Source organism: Seriola dumerili, unplaced genomic scaffold, assembly GCF_002260705.1.
Source record: "Seriola dumerili isolate Sdu_G_001 unplaced genomic scaffold, Sdu_1.0 BDQW01000056.1, whole genome shotgun sequence".
NCBI classification, from domain to species: domain Eukaryota; kingdom Metazoa; phylum Chordata; class Actinopteri; order Carangiformes; family Carangidae; genus Seriola; species Seriola dumerili.
In genome coordinates, this window is record NW_019174311.1 from 5,955,622 (window position 1) to 5,977,817 (window position 22,196).

At 41.3% G+C, this 22,196-nt stretch overlaps 2 protein-coding genes across 4 annotated transcripts; one reads left to right on the plus strand and one right to left on the minus strand.

Moving 5' to 3' along the window:
- Positions 1 to 3,032: 3,032 nt before the first annotated feature.
- Positions 3,033 to 10,952, plus strand: LOC111219251 (complement C1q-like protein 4). The gene is made up of 2 exons (XM_022741871.1): positions 3,033 to 3,581; positions 10,773 to 10,952. Exons 1-2 carry the CDS (start codon positions 3,036 to 3,038, stop codon positions 10,950 to 10,952), a joined length of 726 nt encoding a protein of 241 aa, XP_022597592.1. The 5' UTR covers positions 3,033 to 3,035.
- A 3,371-nt stretch (positions 10,953 to 14,323) lies between these two features.
- Positions 14,324 to 19,885, minus strand: LOC111218962 (myosin light polypeptide 6). 3 transcript variants are annotated; one of them, XM_022741468.1, is made up of 7 exons: positions 19,803 to 19,885; positions 19,367 to 19,394; positions 16,869 to 17,012; positions 16,560 to 16,733; positions 16,164 to 16,241; positions 15,659 to 15,693; positions 14,324 to 14,588 (listed from the first exon to the last, which is right to left on the minus strand). In XM_022741468.1, the coding sequence occupies exons 1-6, from the start codon at positions 19,803 to 19,805 to the stop codon at positions 15,665 to 15,667; spliced, it is 456 nt and encodes a 151-aa protein (XP_022597189.1). In that variant the 5' UTR covers positions 19,806 to 19,885; the 3' UTR covers positions 14,324 to 14,588; positions 15,659 to 15,664. The 3 variants fall into 3 exon arrangements, with proteins under 3 accessions (XP_022597189.1, XP_022597190.1, XP_022597188.1); XM_022741469.1 differs by having other exon boundaries at positions 15,646 to 15,693; XM_022741467.1 differs by lacking the exon at positions 15,659 to 15,693.
- Between the last annotated feature and the right edge of the window lie 2,311 nt (positions 19,886 to 22,196).

Sequence of the window (22,196 nt, forward strand, 5' to 3'; positions counted from 1 at the left end):
CAAATTTTAGGTGAGTCTGAATACTAAGGGGAGCAAATCAAGAAGAGAATAGGGAGAGAGGGAGACAGACAGCTGAAAGACATGCGCATATTTCAATATTAATCACCTCAGTAATATTTTAACAGGCTTTAAAAATCCAATCCTGAGCATATTGCCTCTGACTGTTGGCAATGATTATCTGCCCCGTGCTACTCAGGACCTCTGAGCACTGTTCTAGCGGGCCAGACTGACTGACCCGCAAACTGGGACTGACACAGCATTTAACTTGTCCCTATGCTGCTTAGCTATACCAACATTTCCCGATGGAAATATCACAGGCCATCGCTCCCCCAAACCTTCCACGCTCTCCCACCTCAATTTCCCCTCTAAATCCAATCCATCCTTGGAAAACCACCTTAAAACTCAGTGATTATCCGTCCCTCTGCGTCTGGTGGGATCCTGCGGAATGATCCCTCTATTGCCAGACAGTGGTCATCACATCTGAGGAGAGAGGAGGTCGAGGAGGTGGTGGTTGATGAAAAGGGAGTCATCAATACTGTATGTAGACTTATTCCCCTCGCTACCACCGCTTCAGCCATTAAACTTTAAACTCACAGATCTGTGGTTGTCCCTGTCAGACAGGTGACACAAGACTCCAAGGAAATTATGATACAAGCTAAAAATCTGCCCAAGATGTTCCTGAAATGAAATGTGATCACCAGTGGATGTGACTCGCCAGGAAACGTATTTTAGCCTTCACATTATTTCCCTACTGTCATTTCAACAGTGAGATAATGTTGATACAAGAATACAAAACATGTTCTTCCATCAGCTAATGGTGTAAAAACTCTTTGTCTATGTATGCCTGCGTATGTCTATGTGAGCGCATGTGCGTTTGTGTGTAAGGTTTTAGGTAAAGGAAAAAGAGCAGCACAATGTGTGGGGCAGGGTGTCTCACTAATGAGGCTTTAGAGCTGTGGGATGCGAGTCACACACACAGACAATGGTCTGGGGAACATTTAGTGTCTCCTCTCCATTCCTCACACATCATGCCGAGGCTGCTTTTACTTAGTCACCCTCCTGTCCTCCCTTCCATAGCACACAGAAGATGAAAACATCTGCCTTCATTTTGCAGCACTTTATCAAACATGTTTGCCTCTAACAACTAGTGAATGTCTGGCTAACAAGACACAGGTCGGAAAGCATCAGTGGATTCTGGTCTTCCTGTGTATCAGATGACAGTTGAAATTCAATTACCATTTTGATTTTCACTCACAAAAAATAACAAGAATGAGAAAAGAAATGAAAATGAAAATGTGCATTGGATATTAGCTCTCAAAAATGTTGGAAATCGGGTTCAATATTTATAAATAGAAGAGCAAACTAATGATGCAAGTGAGGGAGAGAGAGAGAGAGAGAGAGAGAGAGCGAGAGAGAGAGAGCGATCTAACAGGTGTCGACTAGGACTGCCCATGGACCAAACACTGCGATAGGCTGTACAGTGGACGGACACTGGATATGAGCGTCAGATTTGCCGTGCGTCCCTCATTTGGAATTGGTGTCAGAAAAGTGTTGTAGCAGGTATTTTCTGGGCTTCATTTCCTCTGAAGTTAGCGGCTGTTAAACTCCAATTTCTACCTGGAGAGAAAGGAGGGGATTAAGCGCTGATTAAGAAACTCTCATCACTTTCCTGGCATCTCCTGCGCGCCCGTCGGCTCTCCAGCTCTCCATTTGGCACTCCAGCGGTCCAAAGTCTTTCAGTCGTTTTGGTGGGACGCGGACTGGACTGATGTACAGAGAAATATATCCTCCAAGAATGTTTTTGGATTATCAGAAACAGATGGTGAGTTTTTCTTTTGTGTCTTTGTCTGTTTCTTTTGGCTGTTTTAAATTTAACCTGAAACATGCTCATTGCGTATTATAGATAATTCCATATTTTACGTAATTTAGGCCAACGTGTATAATAACAAAAAAAAAATCAAAATAGGCTAATTATTTTTCTTATTTCTAGAAATCATTATTAGCCTCTTTATCTAAAAAAATCTTATTTTGATATTTATCTGTATTATTTCATTCTAAATATTGTTTGATTCTTTAATGTAACTGTATTACTGTGCATATAACACTGATAAATCAATTATTGAGTGTCTTTGCTCTTTTTGCTATTATTTCCAGATCCAAATATAACCTGAGGAGGAATCTATCAAAAGCACACCCAGGTTGACCAAAGTGTCACTGGTTTCCTTTTTAATGTGGACGGTGGAAATAAGATAGAAGTGGGGGGTCATAAAATGACTGTGCCCAGATCTCTGATGAACTTTTGTCACTTAACAGTCATGGCATTAAGTGAGACCTCCACATGAAGTGAGATCCTGTGCTTTGTAGGGGGGGCTTGAAAGAAGATTTTTCTTTGAAATAAACAATTATCTTTTCATCCAACAAAACAAACGGTACCCCCACTCCCTCCTCAATGAGCTGAATTTGGCACCAGCTCTCATTTCAGCACACTTTTGATAAGCTGCGCTTTCACAACAAGCCCTCTCAGTGCCAGTCATGGTTTCTGTTTGATGCTGCAAATTGAATTGAACTGGAGGACGACAGGAGAGGTCAGAAAAGGTGAACCAGACTTCATCAGATAAATTATGTTTTTTTTAGTTGGTCATCACAAATCTGAAAATCCAGATTTTTGTGTTCATTTCCTTAAACACTGTGGTATGTTAAGTTTTTTCTCTTTTTTTTCTTACCATATAGGCTTTTAAATCTATCTTGTAGTCCTCTGGACATCTTTATCATTTCTCTAGGATCCTCTCATCTGGTTGTTTCCTTCCTGACCGTCTGCCATTTTGCATTCTCTCTCATACTTGGCCCAGTGATACACTGCTTACCGCCCACTCCTCTCTACATCCTTCTTCACCTTTTCATACCAAACTGGTTCTCTGAGAAGCTTCATCCTGGCCGGCACTATTCCAGCCAAGGGGGAAGAGGACTTCCTGACGCTGGCCGCATCGCGGCTCAGCCGCAGGAAACGTGTCATTGGTGCTGCTGTAGGTGTGGCAATGGTTCTAATACTGTTGGTGGCCATTCCCCTGCTGGTCCACACAACCAAAGGGGGGAACAACGGAAATTCAGGGAGCCATTATGAAATGCTTGGAAGCTGCCGCATGGTATGTGACCCCTATGCCACCTCTCAGCCAGGCCAGGAGCTGACAGCTGTGTCTCCACCGCCCCAGGATTACTCTGGGAAGAAGATAAAGTCTGGGTTTCGTGGGCCCCCAGGGATCCCTGGCCCTCCAGGAGCACGTGGACCCCCAGGAGAGCCAGGCAAACCAGGGCCACAGGGGCCCCCAGGCCCTGGTCCTGGTGGCTATTCGCCCTCACTCTACACTCCCAAGATTGCCTTTTACGCAGGGCTACGCAAGCAGCATGAGGGGAGTGAAATACTGAAGTTTGATGATGTGGTGACGAATGTAGGTAACTACTATGAGCCCACCACTGGCAAGTTCACCTGCCCTCTGCCTGGCATCTACTTCTTCACCTACCATGTTCTAATGAGAGGTGGTGACGGGACCAGCATGTGGGCAGACCTGAAGAAGAACGGAATGGTTAGTAAAACTGTGTGTGTGTGTGTGTGTGTGACTATGTGCATGCATGACGGTGCGTGTACATATATGTCCTTATGAATGCGTACACACGGTCATGAAAGATTTTTTTCACTGTTGACCATCCTATGTTACCATTGACTCACATTCACCTCTGTAACATTGAGCTCTTCAGATTCTGAGCACATTCCACTTGGCAGGTGGCAACATGACAGCCAAAGACTGAAACAGCAATCTTTATCCTCATTAAGGGGAATTCATGCTATACAGTCTAAAATTGCAGCTACAGTTATTTGCATTCCCACATGTACTGTGGCTAAATGACAAGTGGCAGAATGCAGCCGCCGCCAAAAGCAACAGTCTAATTAGTAAGTATCATACACAGAGCTTGATTATTGCCTAAACAGAAGTGCAAAAGAGCACAGGAGAAATGTCTGTCAGTACGTGGACCAGTCAGTTTACACCTCAGCTAAATAAATAATGAATGTAAAATTGACAGTCCACTCATCCACTCCCTCATTCCCCAGACACTAATTAAAGACAGAGGGGCTGATGGGGGAAGAGAAGAGGAGGGGTGGGATAAATCACAAGGATTTCATCAGAGGACTCCAAATTCAGGAAACATTCTTCAAGTTGCTTTTTCACATTCATTCATTCATCAAGGACTTCACATGCAAATACTCTCTGCTCAGACCTCACTTTCTAGACATGTAGAGCGCCAATGACTGTTCAAACACACAGGCTAATGCGCGCGTATGCGAACCGTATGGTTCAAATAAGGCTGATTGAGACTTGATTTGGTGAGATGTAAAACGACATGTTTAAAATCATCCGTCATTATCCATCATTTGATTATATGCATGAGACCACAAAGGTGAATATGTGTTTAAGTCTGCCTGCCTAATGTCCTATATTGTCATTCAAGTCATCTTAGACTGCTAAATAATTTATACATCTTAGATTAGATCCCCTGAACACCCGCTATACTTTCCTTTCCTAACCCCTCCCCAGCTTGTTCATTGATTCTCCATTAATTATCTTTTCACTCAACTCAATTATTTAACCTCACGAGGTCCATCCGACACCCGACAGGTGGCCTCCTTAAACAGTTGTGTTAAATAGAGCTCTCACCTAACAGGGATCTATCCGAACAGAGCTGCAGCTAGATGAAAATGGAGTGTAAATGAATTGCTGCAGAATGCCTGATCATGTTTGGAGTTATTGAAGCCCAGAGGCTGGCGGGTATTCTGCCTGAGGCCAGTCAGTGGCTAGGGTTTACTAAATGGGTACTATGTTTGACAGGTTGCATTCCTGACTGTAGAATCAAATGGCCTGTTTTACCATTGCCGTAGGTGCAGAAGCTTTATTGGACATTTTGTCTGCCCACTGGGTTTTTTTTAATCCAAAAAGAAAAAAAAAAGAAAGAAAGAAAGAAAAAGGTTTGCCATAGCCACAAATGTGCCACTTTCCTCCTCCTGATTGTATTGTAACTTTTACACCTTAACAGATAAGGTCATTTGTAAGTGTGCGTTTGTTAGGCAGTCAGTCCAACAGATTGAGGGCTCAGACAGATTCAGTGAGAATGAATGAAACACAAGAGACTCAACATGACACGGACATGCTGAGATGTCCGCTTGGAGACAGTGAGAGGGAGAGCAAAACAAGACAAGTGAGTTGATGGGAAGATCAGGGGTGGAGCAGAGGAAGATAGATGACTTAATGGAGGTGTGGAGACAGTGGGCTGGTAGACGAGGCATCTGGGAGGCTGGTGGTGAAGGCCAGGATGAGATCAGGCACGATGACCAATGGACACCCACTCAAGATGTCTCGGCTTGACAAGTGATCAAGGCCGGCCTGAGAAAGAGAGAAAACTGGTTTACAAACTGTGTTTATGCACCAGCAGGTGCAGGTGCCCGTTAGAGACGCTTTTTAAAGCAATAAAAGAATTAACACTATATACCAATAGATTTCTCCTGGGAATATTTGATTTATAACGATGTCTGTGTCATTGCTAGTGATATTTAAATTGACACACTGCACTGGCCGTTGGGCTGTGACTTGTGACGTGTGACATGAGTGTGGTATAATTCGATGCCAGGATCTCAGGAGGATGTGTTGGGCTGTGCAGGGCTTCCATGGGATTCCTATAGATCCAATAGCTATTACCTTCACTAAATCCCCGCTCTGTAAAGCCTACCTGCTCACACCTCAATCTAACTTTCACAAATCATTGCAGCATGACAGGGCTTCAGAGTCAGGGGATTTGTGATTGAAGGGGGTCACACTTCAGTTGCTTCCATGTGTGTAATGCGATGGTAATTGACTTGTGGTACAATTCCAATGTGTGATGTGAATGTTAGCTCAACACCTTTTCCGCCCTATTCTTGCTCAGCTGATCAGCCCCAGCTGTGTGTTATTTGCGCAGGTTTGGAAACACAAGGCACACAATGCCAAATTTGATAACCCAGTCTGAGATGATGATGGATCCATATTAGATCCTTATGATACTTAATGATTTAATATTGGCTCAGCCTCGCTCAAAATAAATAGTCATGAATGCCCTTCCTATCGGTGCCACTATTATTATAAATGTGTTAAATCCCTCTATTCGTAATTCACTGTCAGGGATAGATGGGTTTTATGCCACTTGATATTCCAGCTTAGTTGCAAATGTTATTAGGACAGTCTATGCTAATGTTGGGATGCTTTATGCTGTGAAGGGTGGTAAAACGTTATCCGTACCTTCTCAACAGAACTTCTCCCTTTCCCCTCATTAACTGGTATGTGAGCTGTTCACCTGCTCATTTATATTCCCATAGTGCATCACTATACTGTATATCTATATTAAATATTCTTAACACAATGTACAATGCAGACAAATAGATACTGGCCCCGCTCCCATTTAATCTTTCCCTTGTTTTTTTTTTTTTTTTCACCTATCATAGACTCTTTTAATAGCTCAATTAAAGGTCAAGTTATTTCACAGTAGCGTTAAAATGTCATCACTCACTATAATGACCAGTACCTGCATTAACTTCCCCCAGTGCAGAGCTATGGATATGCTACAGGTGAAATATAATTAGTGTCAGAGCGAAAGGTAAGAAAGAGTCAGATGCAGAGAGGAATTTGTACTATGAGGACAAGTCAAATGTAATCTTCTTTGTCCATAAGAAATCTAAAAAAATCTGATGAAACACACTAATTAAGATAAATCAGTTCCACTCATGCTGTGCACAAATTTGGCCATTTTTGTGCTGCAGACCACAGACTATAACACTGAATGGCAGGTAATAGCAATCTAAAGTATGGTTCTGCTATGGCTTGTTGCCATGTAATCCCTGGGCTCCCAGAGGAGAGGGAAAACCTACTCAATAAATATTCTATTTCCACAAACCGCCCTCCACACCCCACCCCCAACGGTCCCCAACCCTCCTGCCATGTACTGGAGTCCCTTAGGTAAGTTTAACAGCTACTTTTCTATTGTCTCCGCTCTAAGAGGTCAGTATATCACAGTGAATGAATCCTGTCAGTTTTATTACCAGTGGAGCACGGCACCACAGATAAAAACAAGACTTCATATACCCCTACATCTCCCTGGCCTCACAAAATAGCCTCGCTTGATCAGTCTGTTACTTCAGCCCCCCCCCCCCCTCCATTCCGTCAACTCTCTGGCCCCCCCCTTTTTTTGTTTTTTTTTCTCCATCCCTTCTTTTTGTCTATCCTTGTCTGTCGTCTGCAGTGCGGCTCCACTTGTATAAAAAATGACACTGCAGCTGCTCCCCGAACCACCGCCATCAGCCCCCACACCTCCCCACTCCTTCCCTCTCGCCTGTGGCCCCCTCTGCTCCCAGGCGTGTTTACTAGAGGCCCTATAATGAAAGGGCTAGGCGGAGACACAGACAGCCACAGGCAAGCCCTGGGGGCCCCTGCCTCACGGCTCACAACCCTTCCAGCTCCAGGATCAGCACAGCGTGCTGCCTGGTTCACATGGATCAGTCTGTGTCCTCCAGCCGTATCCGTCTCCTCTGTCGGCTTCCCGCCCTAATCCCACCACGGCTCTCTCATGCCTCTCTGTCTGGTGTCTACATTAATAGATGGCTTGCATTATTCCTTCACGCACAGGAACATCAGCTGAAGCCCCATTTCATATATCATATATTGGCAAAATGATCTCTACACTGAGTGACAGATATTATTCTCTTGTACAGAATTCAACCGCACTTCCATGCATGAAGTCATGAGAATCTGAGAAGGCCTAAGGGAGGGAAAGATCTCGCTACTTCTCCCTCCGCTACACTGTTTGGCCAAAATAATGAGCAGGATGACATATGCCTGGTGTCAATAGGAAGTCACAACAACAGCATCACTGTCAGAAGCAGCCGAAGATGCAAATGTGATATTGGCTGTCACTACACATGTCAAGTAGAACAACAATATAACCTTTATAGATGACAATAGATTGTAGCTGTTATTTGAGAGATGGTCTTGTGAGGGCTTAAGAAAGGGTAGATTATGTTTGGTTGAACCAACTGGGAAGGCTCATACTAAATGCACATTTAATAAATGCTATAAATGTTCACACTTATGTGCTGATAACAAGTCACATCCTGTTTAGGCAGCAGCTGCCTTTGGACTGTTGATAAGGAGACAAACTATTGTATTCTCACATAACATAAACAGATCAGGTAAAGGAAGTCAGATTGCACTGGAGTATTTTTTTTAATCTCTCCATTGACATCATGTTTTCATGAGGGGAGCAAATCATTTAGTTAGCTTGTTTAGCAGTCAACTCATTAACCACAGGCCGATGTAATATACTGTGTATGTATAGTGGCAACACAGAAGACTGGTTTTCATTGTCGTGCTCCAGGCCTGATTTACACCGGGACCCTCAGGGCTCTGATCTTTTCAAAGCCAAAAAAATTCAAGATGCTTCAGATTCATTCAACGTCATTCAACTTCACTCATAAACAACATGCTTTTAAAAAAAAGAAAAGAGAAAGAAAATTGCTACAGCAAATTGTTAGTATATTAAAATAATTTCTAGGAGACAGGGTTGCAGTGAGTACGTCTATATGCTCAACAACTAGATTGGTGTCTCATAGTGGTTTTGATCATATTCGGGACATGATGTTTGCATTAAACATACAGATTACACTTGTTGTTCAGCTCCCTTTAAGATAAGATAAGACTTTATTGATCCCTGGAGGCAAATCCACATGTTACAGCAGCAGAGACAGACTGAGAGGAAACTAAGCAAAAATCTATTAATTAAATAACTTTGAAAGAATAAAATAATAAATTATAGGCCTAGAAATTAAACAGCATCTAAAAGCTGAGTGCAATATAAATATTACAATGCCTTATATAAATGAATTACATACATACAATAATTGTAGATAGATAAGATAAGATAACAGGTTTCTGGTTGTCTGTGTAGGTGTGTCTTTCACTTCCCCACGTCTCAGACGCTCCTCTCATAAACAGGCAGACTGAGGATTGTTGTATCAAACTTTTACTTCCACTTTTACTTTTTCCCCAACTGAGCTAATGTTTATTTTAATTCTTTAACTTTTACAACATCAACAGTGCACACTTACATACTACCTACATTAAAATCAGAGAAGCCGAATATGTCTGCAGTAAGAAGTAAAATGGTTTAGGCCTAAGTGCCCTGGGTTATCTAAACTTAAGAACACCCCTGTGGACTAGAGAATCTGAAATCTAATGAAACAAGACTGTTGTAGTAGTGAAACAGTAGCTGTGGTTGGTTTTACTGTGCGGTTACTGAGCTGTGAAGCCCCAGGAGATCGACTCCTCTGCCCCCTTAATCAATCTGGTTTAGAGTGGACAGGGACATACTTAACCACTGGTCGCCAGCATGCTCTATGTTGGATGCAGCATCCATGACCTGAATCTCGTTTAAGGACACCTAGTGATAGTGTCCAGGTAATAGAGCACAACTGCAGGGCTGATAGATGGGGAACAATATGCTCAGACGAGGGCAAAATGTATGGGTGCAGGGGGAAAAGAACTTTTTCTTTTTTTTTTGTTACAGTAATTCAGGCTCTGTTGCTCAGCGATTGACTGTTTTCAAATTGATGCATGCTCGTTGGGGAGAAAGGGGCCCCAGTGATGGGAATGACATGATGGTAGTTGAGTTGCAGATCATATTCTGTGGCTGTCATGGAGATGTGCGTGGCTTGTCTGGCTGCTGACATAGATTGAGTGCTCCCTCCGTAGATGGACACTGAGCGAGACGCAAGGCCACTGATGGCTGACATATGTCTGATGATTGGAGCTGCTACACCAGAATTATTGATACATCCTACAACAGAGGTTTTTGCATTTGTCAAAAACATTTTAGATGTTTTAGTAACACTTTAACTAGAATCTGAAAGGGTTACCCAGCTAAAAAAAAGCACTATGAGAGGCTGCACTTAATATACTCAGTATCTGTATATACACGCTATTTACACTGAGCCCCTTATGTGTAGATAACCAGTTTAAGAACATTATGCTTGGTAAGTTTCGTTTATAAGTGTAACTCAATCTAGGCATGTGTATTTAAATGTCCACAATGAGTAAACCCAATTAAATGTGTTAACAAACAAGTAAAGATCCACTGCTGTTGGGTCAATAAGACCGAACTCACACACAGCATGCAAATGTGAAACTCTCTGGCTTAGGCATGGCCACTCAATATCATACATATTGAGCTGGCCCAGGACCATAAGCAACAGGTCAATAGCTGGTGTAGATAGTGATGCGCTTTCTCGGCTTAGCTAGTTTCCCCATAGACAACCTGTTGTCCCCAGTGAGCCCGCTTATCTCCACAACCCAATCAGATCTCCATCCTCTGGTCCTTTACCCCGAGCCCCAGTCATAGCTGATCAATAAGAGGCAGAGTGGCTGTGTTTTCAGTCCACCTCTGGGGTCACAGGTCATAGTCCCATCCATCTTCTTATCCACCATGAATGTGTAGGTGATGTCATACTCATGAGTGACTCATTTGAAGGCTGTTAATGATTAATCATGGCCCAGCTTGGACAAACAAACGGCAAAGAAAGAGAGTGAGATGTGTTAGTTTTAGTTTAAAAGAGCTGCTGAGTAAGTGGCGGTGACATTTGCAAGTGTTTGTTCAGTTTCGTCCATGTTCTAATTGTCAATGCGTACGTCCTCTGTGGGTGACAGGTAAGAGCCAGCGCCATCGCTCAGGACGCTGATCAGAATTACGACTACGCCTCCAACAGTGTGATCCTGCATTTGGACGTGGGCGATGAGGTGTGTGTGCAGCTGGACGGAGGGAAGGTCCACGGAGGGAACACAAACAAGTACAGCACCTTCTCCGGCTTCCTCATCTACCCAGACTGAATCTAATCCTTACTCACAAGGAGAGGAGTGGTTAGAAAAACACCAACATACACAAAGACATCTTCACGTGCACACACAGACATGTATGTATGCAAATTAAACACACACACACACACACACACATAGGCCTATATACAGACATGCTGAGAACAGACTACAAAAGTGGAATTAAGTTGAATCATGTGATATTGAGCCAAACATCATGAGCAACTGCATTTATTGGCCCCCATTGTGTGCAAACATGAATTTGAGAATATGTACAGTATAAGTGCACATAAGAATTGCACGTTGTGGCTCTGAAATATCTAAAATATTATAATGTGTTCCATATTAACTGACATTGTGATAACTAGAATATAACAAGCACCATCAGTGTGACTGTTTTTTAATGCAATAATGGTGTTGAAGGTGCCATTAATTAAGATGACAAAGCTGAAAAATGCACTTTTAGTGTATTCCAGTCTTTACCCAAGCAGTATTTCATTTATACATCTCTGCTCTCCATTTTAATGACCTCTGATCGAATGGCCTTCCTATATTTTGCAACTCATCTTTATAAAATATTTTTTTCCCCTGTGCTTCGAAGCGAATTACACCAGTGGAAATTAATTGAATCCCTGTTGTGATGCATTGGGAGAGCACTGATTAAAATAAGGCAATCGCAATAATTGCAGATGTCTGACCTTCCTTTGTTCCCATCGTGACACAGGATGTCACATGGTAAGATAAAACAAAACGTATTGATATTACAAGTCAACAAATCAAGACTCATTTCATGGATGGCACTTGCGTGTGATGAAGTTTTACTTGCCAAGTGCATTATTTACAATATTGTGTGTGAGTGAGTGGGTATGTCAGTAGGTATGAGTGGACACTATGAGATACTGGGGCAGTGAAAACGTGACAGATGCAGTGTTTTACTTACATTAACTGTTGTACAATACATTACAGACTGCTGTAATCACAATGCCATACCTCCTTAGTACTTTATTTTTGAGAGACCCTGTCAAAGTAGCATCATATGTATAAACAGTAATCTTGGGATGGGCTATCTGGTATGTTGAATAGGTTGAGTAGATAATATTGCTATTAAAATATCTATACCTACCTTGTCTGTGTTCTTAAGTGTTGTTTTGGCATGGTGGACGTCAGGGCTGAATAAAGGCATGTGCATTCAACAGTCATAAACACACACAGACCCTTGCTCAGTTTTATTTGGAGTGACCACTTGGACTGACTGTGGAGAATTGGATATATGACACAGCTACGTGAACTTACAGCTGAGATCGAAGCAACAGTGGCCGACCACAGCCACTGCCTGCTACAAGATGGATTTCCAATATGTGTTAAGACACTGTCTAAGACACGAGCATTAATACGGCTATATTGATCTCAGCTTATAATACACCCAGGATCTACAAAATCCAGCCAATGTATACATTTTAAATGTAACAATATAGTAATCAATTGTGCAAAACAAACCAAACTGCTTCAATGTTCGATAACGCTTGCTATTGTTTATTAGGGTTTTGAACCCAGATTATTTGTTTGGAAGGACACCGATAACAAGAAATACATCCAGGGAACCGGTAACATATTTCTGAAGTATTGGTACATTTCTCCCAATTTATTGATATTCCTACAGTATGTTTACAGTGCTATGGTAAACAGCCAAAATCTCTGGTTTAACCACTTCAGAAATCTGATTACTCCAACAATTACTTTCATTATCAGTTACTCTGCTGATTATATTCTCAATTAATTCCCTAACTGGTGAGCCTATGAAGTGTCAGAAAAAAAGTAAAATATACATAAAAATTTCACAGACTCCAAGGTGACATCATCAGGTATTTGTCCATCCAAGGGTCCAAAAGCCAAAGATATTCAGTTTATTATGAGACAAAGAAAAGCAGTTAAACCATCAAAATAGTTGCAGATTAATTTTGTACCGACTAATTGACTAATGGTTTCAGCTCTAAATCAAACCTATTAGTCCATTTCTTTGTCTATAATAATCAGAATCATTTGACATGGTATTTCTTTAATCAGTCAAAAAGAAAGGTAATTGGAATTCAAGACTGTGTTTGCAAATTAATTAGTTCATCATTAAATGGAATAGACAGCTCTTTGTTTCAAGGGAATATTTGTGTGATATTAACAGGTTTAGGTTTCTGAACGATAGATAAATTAGTCTTTGTTACACCTGGCATGAAATGACTGAGATAAGCACTATGTACATTGAAAACCGTGGGTGTCATTTCATATTATATATAATCAAAAGGTGCACACCTCAAACATAACTAAATATGCTTCCAAGAGTTTTAACTGTGTGATAAAAAAAAAAAACTGCCTGTTTCATGAGCATGTGTTGTTTTCAACACAGTTAATTTCACCAAGGGGGCATAAAAAAATATTCCTAACCCTGGTAGAGAAAGCCATCATCCTCATGTTAAAGAGAATGCATCTCAAACACCTCTTACATTATCGCTGAAAAGGAAAACATCTAATTAGAGCAGGGAGCCGATGGCAGTCTAGACTTAAAGGATTTGGTGAATCTGTTGCTCCTGAGCTGAGAAAGTGGGATGTAGCCGTGCCATGCCTGGGCCCAGCCCCCGGCTCTCTCTCCTGGCAGATTCCAGTTGAAAGTTAATTGGACGGGGAGAGGTCTGAGACAGGCTGCGCTGAGGCCCATTAGCGATTCCCCTGTCGAATGCAGAGCCATGAGGATCACAGACTCACAAATAGGAGGATTAAAATAATCAATAGCTTTGACTTCCATCGACCACACACATATACACGCAGACACACACACACACAGAGAGTAATTAGCAGACAACCTATTCAGCACTGGACTATGACACCATCCTGAACCCACACACACACACACACACACACACACACACGAAACTCTGATAGCTGTGGTGCCTAACGAGAGGAAATAGTTGTGGCTGTTTATGAGGGAAATGAGGAAAAAGGGTCAGGAAGTCACCAAACAGCCTTCTACGTCTCATAACCAAGTGCTTTGTCACCAAACTATGCCTGGAAATTTACAGCACAGCTACAAATTTATAAACTCAATTCTTTTTATTAAAATGTTACTAAGTAATTGCAACCAAGTGGGAAAACGAAACTTGAGCAGCTGAGCCTTCTCATGGTATTCTCTAAATTCACACAAAGAGCAAGATACTCCTCTTGTATTTTACACTATTTTAACAAATGGCCTTTTCTAAAACATAGCAGATTCCAACAGCAACACTGCCCTCTTGTGTCAAATGGAAAAACAGCACACACATCAATGCACTGCAGAAGGCAGTCGCAAAACTTCTGCCTTATGCTATTGATTCAAACAAATCCACTCAAAAGAAACAAGATGAGTTTTAAGGAAAACATTTATTCAAATGTAGCAACATAATTGGCAGCAATAGCCATGATCAATTGTGGTCTTTAGTAGGGAATGTAAAGGCACTTCTTAAATTAAATGTGGAAAACTAATCCATGGGAATGACTTGGAGGGGGGGCTGTAGAAGCTAACTGCAAAAAGAGGGTACACATGACAGGGTAAAACAAAAAAAAAATAATAAAAAAAATAAAGGGATTCTCTCCGTCTTCACCCGCTCATCACCATCCTGACCAGTTCTGTAAACATGAGAAAGAGACAAATGTGAGTTTCATGGTCTAAATCTCAGCAGAGACCTACTCCAACTACAACATGTGGAGCCAAGGCTCCCTCCTCATCCAGGTTTGGTGGGCCTGGGTGGGAGATGCTGCATTTGGAAACAGGTCCCCATGTTCTGCTCACCCAGAGGAAAGAAAGGTTGAACTGGGTACTAAGAGAAAGAGGTGAGGTAATCATCTCTATCTCCAATTCAGCCAAAGAATTAGGCCATGTCTATGATCCAAGAAGAGCTGGTTAGAGAAGCCATCCTCGCTGTATGCTTTCCTCTAGTTGAGAAGCATAGAAAAGGGGAGAAGATCAAGGGAGCTACAGTCCAGTCAGAATGGCCAGCTACAAATTCAGCTTCCATCAGTACAGAGGAGAAAACAATCAGCACAAGAGCCACTCCTTGCAATTCTCTGGTTAGTAGAAAAAGGGACTGGTCCACTCTCCCAAAGCTGGTGGCTATGCTTGAATGTAAAACATGTGTGCAGGGTAATGAACTGATACATCCAATTCAGTGTCTATGAAAAGAGCAGCACCTCTGAAACCAGCAGAAGAAAAGGCCTTTTTTTTAAATAGCACTGGTGACATGCAAATGAGATTAGAAGAGTTCTCTCATGGCCACCACACCAATCAGCTCAAATGACTTGACAGTGGCCACCAGGCTTTCCCTGAATGAGACCAGTCTCTTCCCTGTGTGTCCACCATATCCCCTTATAAACTGAGGGGAGTTTCAGACACATGCAGAGGGGCATGCTGCAGCCAGGGGCCAAGACAGAGGGCTGCAGGAGAGAGAGACAGAACAGCAGGAGGCTACACATGGGTCAAAGCCTCAGGACTAATGAGAGGGATCACCAGGCTTTCCCACAGGCACCTAGGGGTCAAAAGCTACTTTGCAACAGCACATTATTCCTGTTTGCCAATATGAAGTGCAAAACTACAGCCGATTAGTGTTAGGATGGCAAGAAAGGGGGTGGATTATTTAACAATTTTTTAAAAAGCAGGAAAGCCTGGAGGTGCCATCTCATGGTATACCCAGTGCCCGTACCGGCCCTCAGCCTGACATGATGTGGCGAACAAATGCTGTGGAGGAAGAACAGTTAGCACACTGTCAGCAGTTGACATTTTATGCAGGTCCTCTTAGAGCAGTCAATTAGCCACAAGTGTTGAGAACATATATTAGACATTAGCCGCTAACATGAATAGACACCCACCTCATCATGAGACTAAATCAAACATCGTGACAACCTGTTTCATACATAAACTGCTTCCAATGATTGCCTTTAATATAACATTTACTGAATATTTTTAATTATACAAACTCAAACTACAATTTCCTCAAAGTACTTCTTAGTAATTACAGTATTTCAGGTCAACAATGCACACAGTGTAATGCATGAGCGATGTTTCGTTATTACATCGAATAGTTTGCAAATATATATAGCAATGGCATCTTCACACACCATCAGTGTAATTACAGCCAGTATGGGATACCGCCTATAATTACACTGATGGTGTGTGACAATGTTCATGTTTCTTTCTTTAGTTCTCACCTTCATAATTAATGCAGCCATTTGCATCTTCATGTCCCGCCAAGAGTGTCTCCACCTCCTCCTCTGTCATTTTCTCACCTGAAAATGGAGCATAAAATTGTTTATTCATATCACATAAGTGACTTAAATGTAATTTAACTTAAATGTGAAAGATTTTATGAAAGGCAAGTAAAATAATACTACCAGAAATACATTTATATACTAGATGGTTCTTAATGCAAAATTTACAAACATGCCATCCATTTACTTTTGATGATATGTACATTCAGTTTTCAGTAAAAAAAAAAAAGAAAAAGATTTGCACTGAGCTTTCCATTCTGAGGACTGTAGTCTTTTCCCCTAAATAAAAAAGTGCAGCTATCTATTTAAGGGTATGTAAATAAAAATGGAACTTGCCTAGTGTGGTGAGGACGTGACGTAGCTCTGCTCCCATTACTGTGCCGTTGCCCTCCTTGTCAAAGACACGCAGTCCCTCCACAAAATCCTCCATGGAGCCCTGATCTTTATTCTTAGCGATGGCCTGGAACATGGGCAGGAACTGCTCAAAGTCTAGCATCTTGGAGTTCATCTCTGCAAAAACACAAGAATAATTGAGGCAATTCTCAGTCTCTGAACCTCCACAGACTGTTTCCTGCCACAATGACAATTCCATGATTTACATTTATGATACACAACTCCCAGCAAGTGAATTTTTTTTGCCCTCACCCTCAGCCTTGGGGTTGCCCAGGACCTTGAGCACCTCAGCGTTGACAGGGTTCTGTCCCAGGGCCCGCATGACGTCCCCACACTGGCTGAAGCTGATCTTCCCATCTCCTGTCTTGTCGAACAGCAGGAATGCCTCCTTAAACTCTGCAGGATACAGAGACAAATGGCATATTAGAGTAGGGAAATGAATTTTCGAGGAAACAGAGATAAGCAAACATGTATGGGAGAATGATAGAGATACCAAGTAAACTGGAGATAAGTGAAAACAGAAAAGCCAGACAGACTGTGGAAAATGAGAACAAGCAGACTAGAGAAAGTGCAGACTATGAATTGTGATTAAGCTTATAAATGATCTGGTTTTCAACTGGTAAGCCTAAATTTAAATACAAGAGGCAGGGCACAAGGCACTGCACTGACAAGCCTACCTAGGTTTCCTATGCCACTCTAGATCTCTATGGGGAAACCCCAAACGTATACGGCATGATCATGTTTTGTTGAAATGCAGAAATTTAAATCAATATAAATATATAATATAAACTAATATCTCATCAGTATATCATCTTCATTTCCATTTGCATGGTACAGGGTGGCGAAACCACTAAAAACCACACTTGCTCTCTGAACTCGGCTCGTCACTGCAAACACTCGTCTAACTTCCTCAATTCAATTAGTCATCTGGGCAGGCTGATTTTTTTTTCATTACACATCAAAAGGTGAAACAATTTCAATTCGACTCTACATTCTCTGTGATCTTTGCTGTAGTTTGAACATGCAAACACTTGTGGATTACATTTCCAAACACTCTAAATTACAAGGATGTTAAAAATGTATATGTACATTGTGGCTAAAATAAAGCACCGGAATTAAAAATATGTGGCTATAGTATATCAGGTAAAAATGTTTAAAGCTCTGAAGATAAGGGTAAAAGTAAGGATATTTGTTACATTTATAGATTTACTATCTTTAAGAAAAAAAAAGAAAAAATGACATGGGCCAAGACCATCCTAAATGTCGCAGCTCTAAATAGAGGTAAAAAGATTTACTTTACATTAATGAACAACAAACAGTAGCTTCAAAAAGAAGCTTACAAGTCCTTCACTGTATTTTAAACTCTCAGATTACAGTGAGGGGCATATAATTGACAATCATGTTCTAAGTATTCAAAGTTGCCTGTGTTCTTAATGACTAATAACATGTCACCCATTTTATGATGGCAAACAGGAGATCAATGTAATATTAATTTTATTTATTGGAACTGATTCAGCACGAGTCTGGCTGGCAGAAAGGTCTTGCAGGTGGCTTGGAACGTTTTCAGCTTCATTTGACTCCTCTACACTTTGCCAACAATATTTTACAGCACTGTTGAGTAGTCAATAAGACTATGACCTACCTGAGCCTTTAAAAGCATTCACAAGTATGGAGTATATTAGCCATTGTTTAAATGGAGTTATCTAAGCTTTATCAACTGTAAGGATGATACCGTTTTGTTGTTGATCACAAGGCTGATTAATGTAGCTTTGATCTAACGACAAGCATTCCCGTTAAGCTCAACAATCAAAACCAAAAGCTTTGCTAAGATCTAGCAATCAGGGGGACATGGAGTTACATAACAATGTCCTGTTGGCAGGCTGCTTCTAATGTTATGGGACAAGCTATTGCCCAAAAAAAGCTCAGGCAGTGTTGTGGAGTTTTTCCTGTTCTGAGGAATGTGCCTCTTCCCTTCTGGCGTGTGAGGACTTTTCCCAACACCATATTTGGTATTAGAGGAGTGGAGGAAAGTAGGAGGAGAGTGAGAGTATAGCCTATTATGTCAACGTGATTAAACAAACCAGCCCTAGGACAAAAACCATCCATCACTGTATACAGCACCAAAAAAGGGCACACTTGTGGAGATGAGCTGCTTGAAAGATAACAGGCAAAGTTTAACGCAAACCGACAACCAGCAATGACGACGATCTAACAGAACAAGACTTATGAGAACAGATATGAGGTTTGGCAATGTTTAGCTTTAGAAGTACTTTTAGGGCATGACTGATCACATACAAAAACACTGCAACACACGGTCAAAGCTGGTAGGGATTATAACGTTATATGCAGATTATGACTGATTTCGACGTACCAAACAACAGTGCAAAGCAACTCTCAATCACATTTAAAACAAATTAGGTTTACCCAAAACCAACATGCAGATCACACCCTAAACACTCCGTGATAGGCACCAGTTTTTTGCACTAAGGCGGTCCCTTTTCACTGACTTACCATGAATCTGATCCAGGTTAAATTCAATCTGGAAAGGACAAGCAGTTGCAAGTGGAAAGTGATGAAACAGTACGGAAATAAAGAAGGAAAGCCTCGCCTAACCACAACTGCTATGACAGGCGGGTATAGAGCAGGATGATAGTGGAGATACAGGGCAAAGTATCATCTGATCCAAGCAAGAATGAGAGCATGCAAAAGAAGCGGGGTTTGGAAATGTCAAACACAAATTCAAAACTCACCAAGGATTTGATCTTCCGAGAAGTCAGACTGTTCAAAGAGAAATTAGGCTACATGAAAATTGTTCCTTTTAGGGTGCAAAGCTAGCTCGGGTTAACTTCAAAGGCTTTTGATTAATTTTTCAGTTAGTTAGATTTGCCCAACCCACATATTCCCAAACCATAGCACATTCAGCAATGATTAATGTACACGTATGTAACTCGGCGACATTAATAAGCTCGTCGTGTGATTGTTAAATTTAATCTACCGTGCAAGCTAACGTTAGCTCGACAAAAGTTGCACTTCCGCTAGCGACCAACGAGCCAATTCACATATTCTAGCTCAACTTAACAGCTTTGCAAAGCTAAACAATTTTCTTGTAACAATCACACCCGAAGCTAATTACACAAGGACGGCGATAAAAAAAATTTGTTATGTCTAAGGGAACGAAAAACCCACCATGGCTGTGATGGCTGAGGTGTGTCCGATGAGTCGGTATACCAAAGAATGTGACGGCTCTCAGCACGGAAGGGTGAGAAAACCTGAAGCCCTTATAGGCCTTTTTATTCTTTATTTTTTCCCACCCGAGGTCGGCGAAGACCCACCCCTGCCGTGCGTCTGATTGGCTGGCACTCGGTTAGAGTTTAGGCATTTAGAGTGCTGATTGGTAAGACTATCGTGGTAAGCAAGTCACAGGCATGTTAAGGGGCGGGTCTTCGCCCACCTCGGGTAGGGAAAAAATACTGTAACGCCCTTATTGTAGGCCCTATTCTTCTTCTTCTTTTCCCGTTTCATAGTAGGCAACAACCAGCATTAAGGTGGATTGCCGCCACCCACTGATGTTGGAGTGTGGACCAGAGTCATCTATCTCCATTACCAAACACTAAAATAAAAATAACCCTATATTTCACTGATACTAATCTAAATTCTTTTTATTAGCCTGATGGCAAATACATTTTTTAGACTCAGTTCTTTCTCTCTGGGCCTGATTTCCCTATTTGACACAGTTTACACAATCCAGAGGGATGTCGGTTTATTAAGTGCAGTGTTTTATGTCCTATCTGTAGCCTTGTCAACCTGTGATCTTGCTCCTTTTAGCTGTCCTCACTGTGCCCACTTCTTGCTACACTGCAAAAAGGTATTCCTCCTCATTAGTCCTTTTGCTTCAGATGTACTTCTCCATGATATCCTCATGTTTCAGAGCCAGTTTTGCTAAAGCATCCACGATTCCATTGCCCTTCATCCCTCTGTGAGCTGGAATCCACATAAATGTTATCAGAATATTAATATTTTAAAATCCGTACAGAGTTTTGTATATCTCATTAACCATATTCTGCCTACATTGAGATGTAAATGCAGAACACAAACCTGGAACTCTTCTATCCACTGTAATGCTGTTGCAATTGCCACAATTTTGACTGTGTATATGGACAAATGATGTGATGTTCTTTTAACAGAAACTTGAAGCCTAAGGCTGGTGTACTAAAAGCAAAACCTGTGCTCCCTGTATAGGATTCATGGATGCATTAGTGGGACAAATGTTTGATTCAACCAAGGCTGCAATACTTCCAAAACCTTTACCAGCATTTATTCCAGTCTAGAAATCAATTGACACTGAAGGAAAGAGCCAGGGTGGTCTTACTGTTAATGGTAGCCCACTGTAGCGATATATACATATTTTCCAAACTTAATGTCATGTCTTTAGCTAGTTTCTCATTGCTCCATGCAAACACTCCCGTTTTTCCCCTTTTCTCTCCCAACATGGGAGAAGGGCCTTTGTTGTGAGATTTGGAACTTCACAATGCCCTTGAAGGTTTGCCCAGTAGTTCATCAGTAATTGTTTTGCAGTTGTAACACTCAGTGGAATTTCACCCACCTCAAGCTGAAGAGTGGACACAGGAGTGCAGCACAGCAAGGTCTCACAGCTTAAGCTTGCACCACCTCCCACTTCTTTAATGAGGTTTTCGCTGCTGAACCACAGTTCAGTGGCAGTACATCCATAGTCTAACACTTTTTACACTCTGTGTTTATGTTATATATATATGTTCACTCCATGTTAACTTTGTGTCAAACCGCACATCCAGAAATCCAAAGACTTTGACTTGTTCCATCCATTGCCCATACATCTTTATCTGTGTGCCAATCCAAATGTAATCCAAGCAGATCAAAGGAAGGAAGGGATGTAATGTAATAACTAACATTAATGTAGTGCCTCTCTATTCATAATTGTGTATTGCTTTTCATGGCTTTTTCTTGGCTGTTTGGCCTTCATTGTGCAGAACGATATGTGCAGAGTTTGACACTAAAAATATGGGAGCATTATTGTAGCAATAGATCTATTTCCAAATGGCTGTAAGTGTGTACTCAGATTTGTGAATGCGTCCATTCTGCGTCCAGATTTGTATAAAAGAAACAATAAATACACAAATCTGTAAATGTGTCCTGAAATCTGTAAATATACAAATATGTAAATGTCAATAAGATTTGTACATGTGTAAAAGAATCTTGTAAATAATAATGCTGCAATAATACCTCCCATTCTAGAATGCTATGCTTACTAGATGTTTTTATATGCTGAAGGAGGAAAGTTTCTCTATGCTCACCTTAAATCTCAGATTAAAATGTATAATTATGATTTTGTGAAATCATAAAATCCTGATTCAATATGGTTCAAAATGCAACTTGCCCAATTGAGATGTGGAAGCTTAAGCCTCTAATGCACATAAATGTAGACTAGACTGAAGTAGGGGACATCTTGTGTCAAGTCGTCAAATTTTTTGAAATAAACAATATTTGCATATTTATGGATTTAGAATTTCTCAGTAAAACTGATGGAGTAGATGAAATTTTAAG

Coding starts and splice junctions, on each gene's coding strand:
- LOC111219251 (XM_022741871.1), top strand. CDS start 3,036: ATGGTTCTAATACTGTTGGTGGCCATTCCCCTGCTGGTCCACACAACC. Junction 3,582..10,772: donor ACCTGAAGAAGAACGGAATG/GTTAGTAAAACT, acceptor TGTGGGTGACAG/GTAAGAGCCAGCGCCATCGC.
- LOC111218962 (XM_022741467.1), bottom strand. Junction 16,242..16,559: donor TCACGTCCTCACCACACTAG/GCAAGTTCCATT, acceptor CTCCATTTTCAG/GTGAGAAAATGACAGAGGAG. Junction 14,589..16,163: donor TGGCTGCATTAATTATGAAG/GTGAGAACTAAA, acceptor TCATGTTTACAG/AACTGGTCAGGATGGTGATG.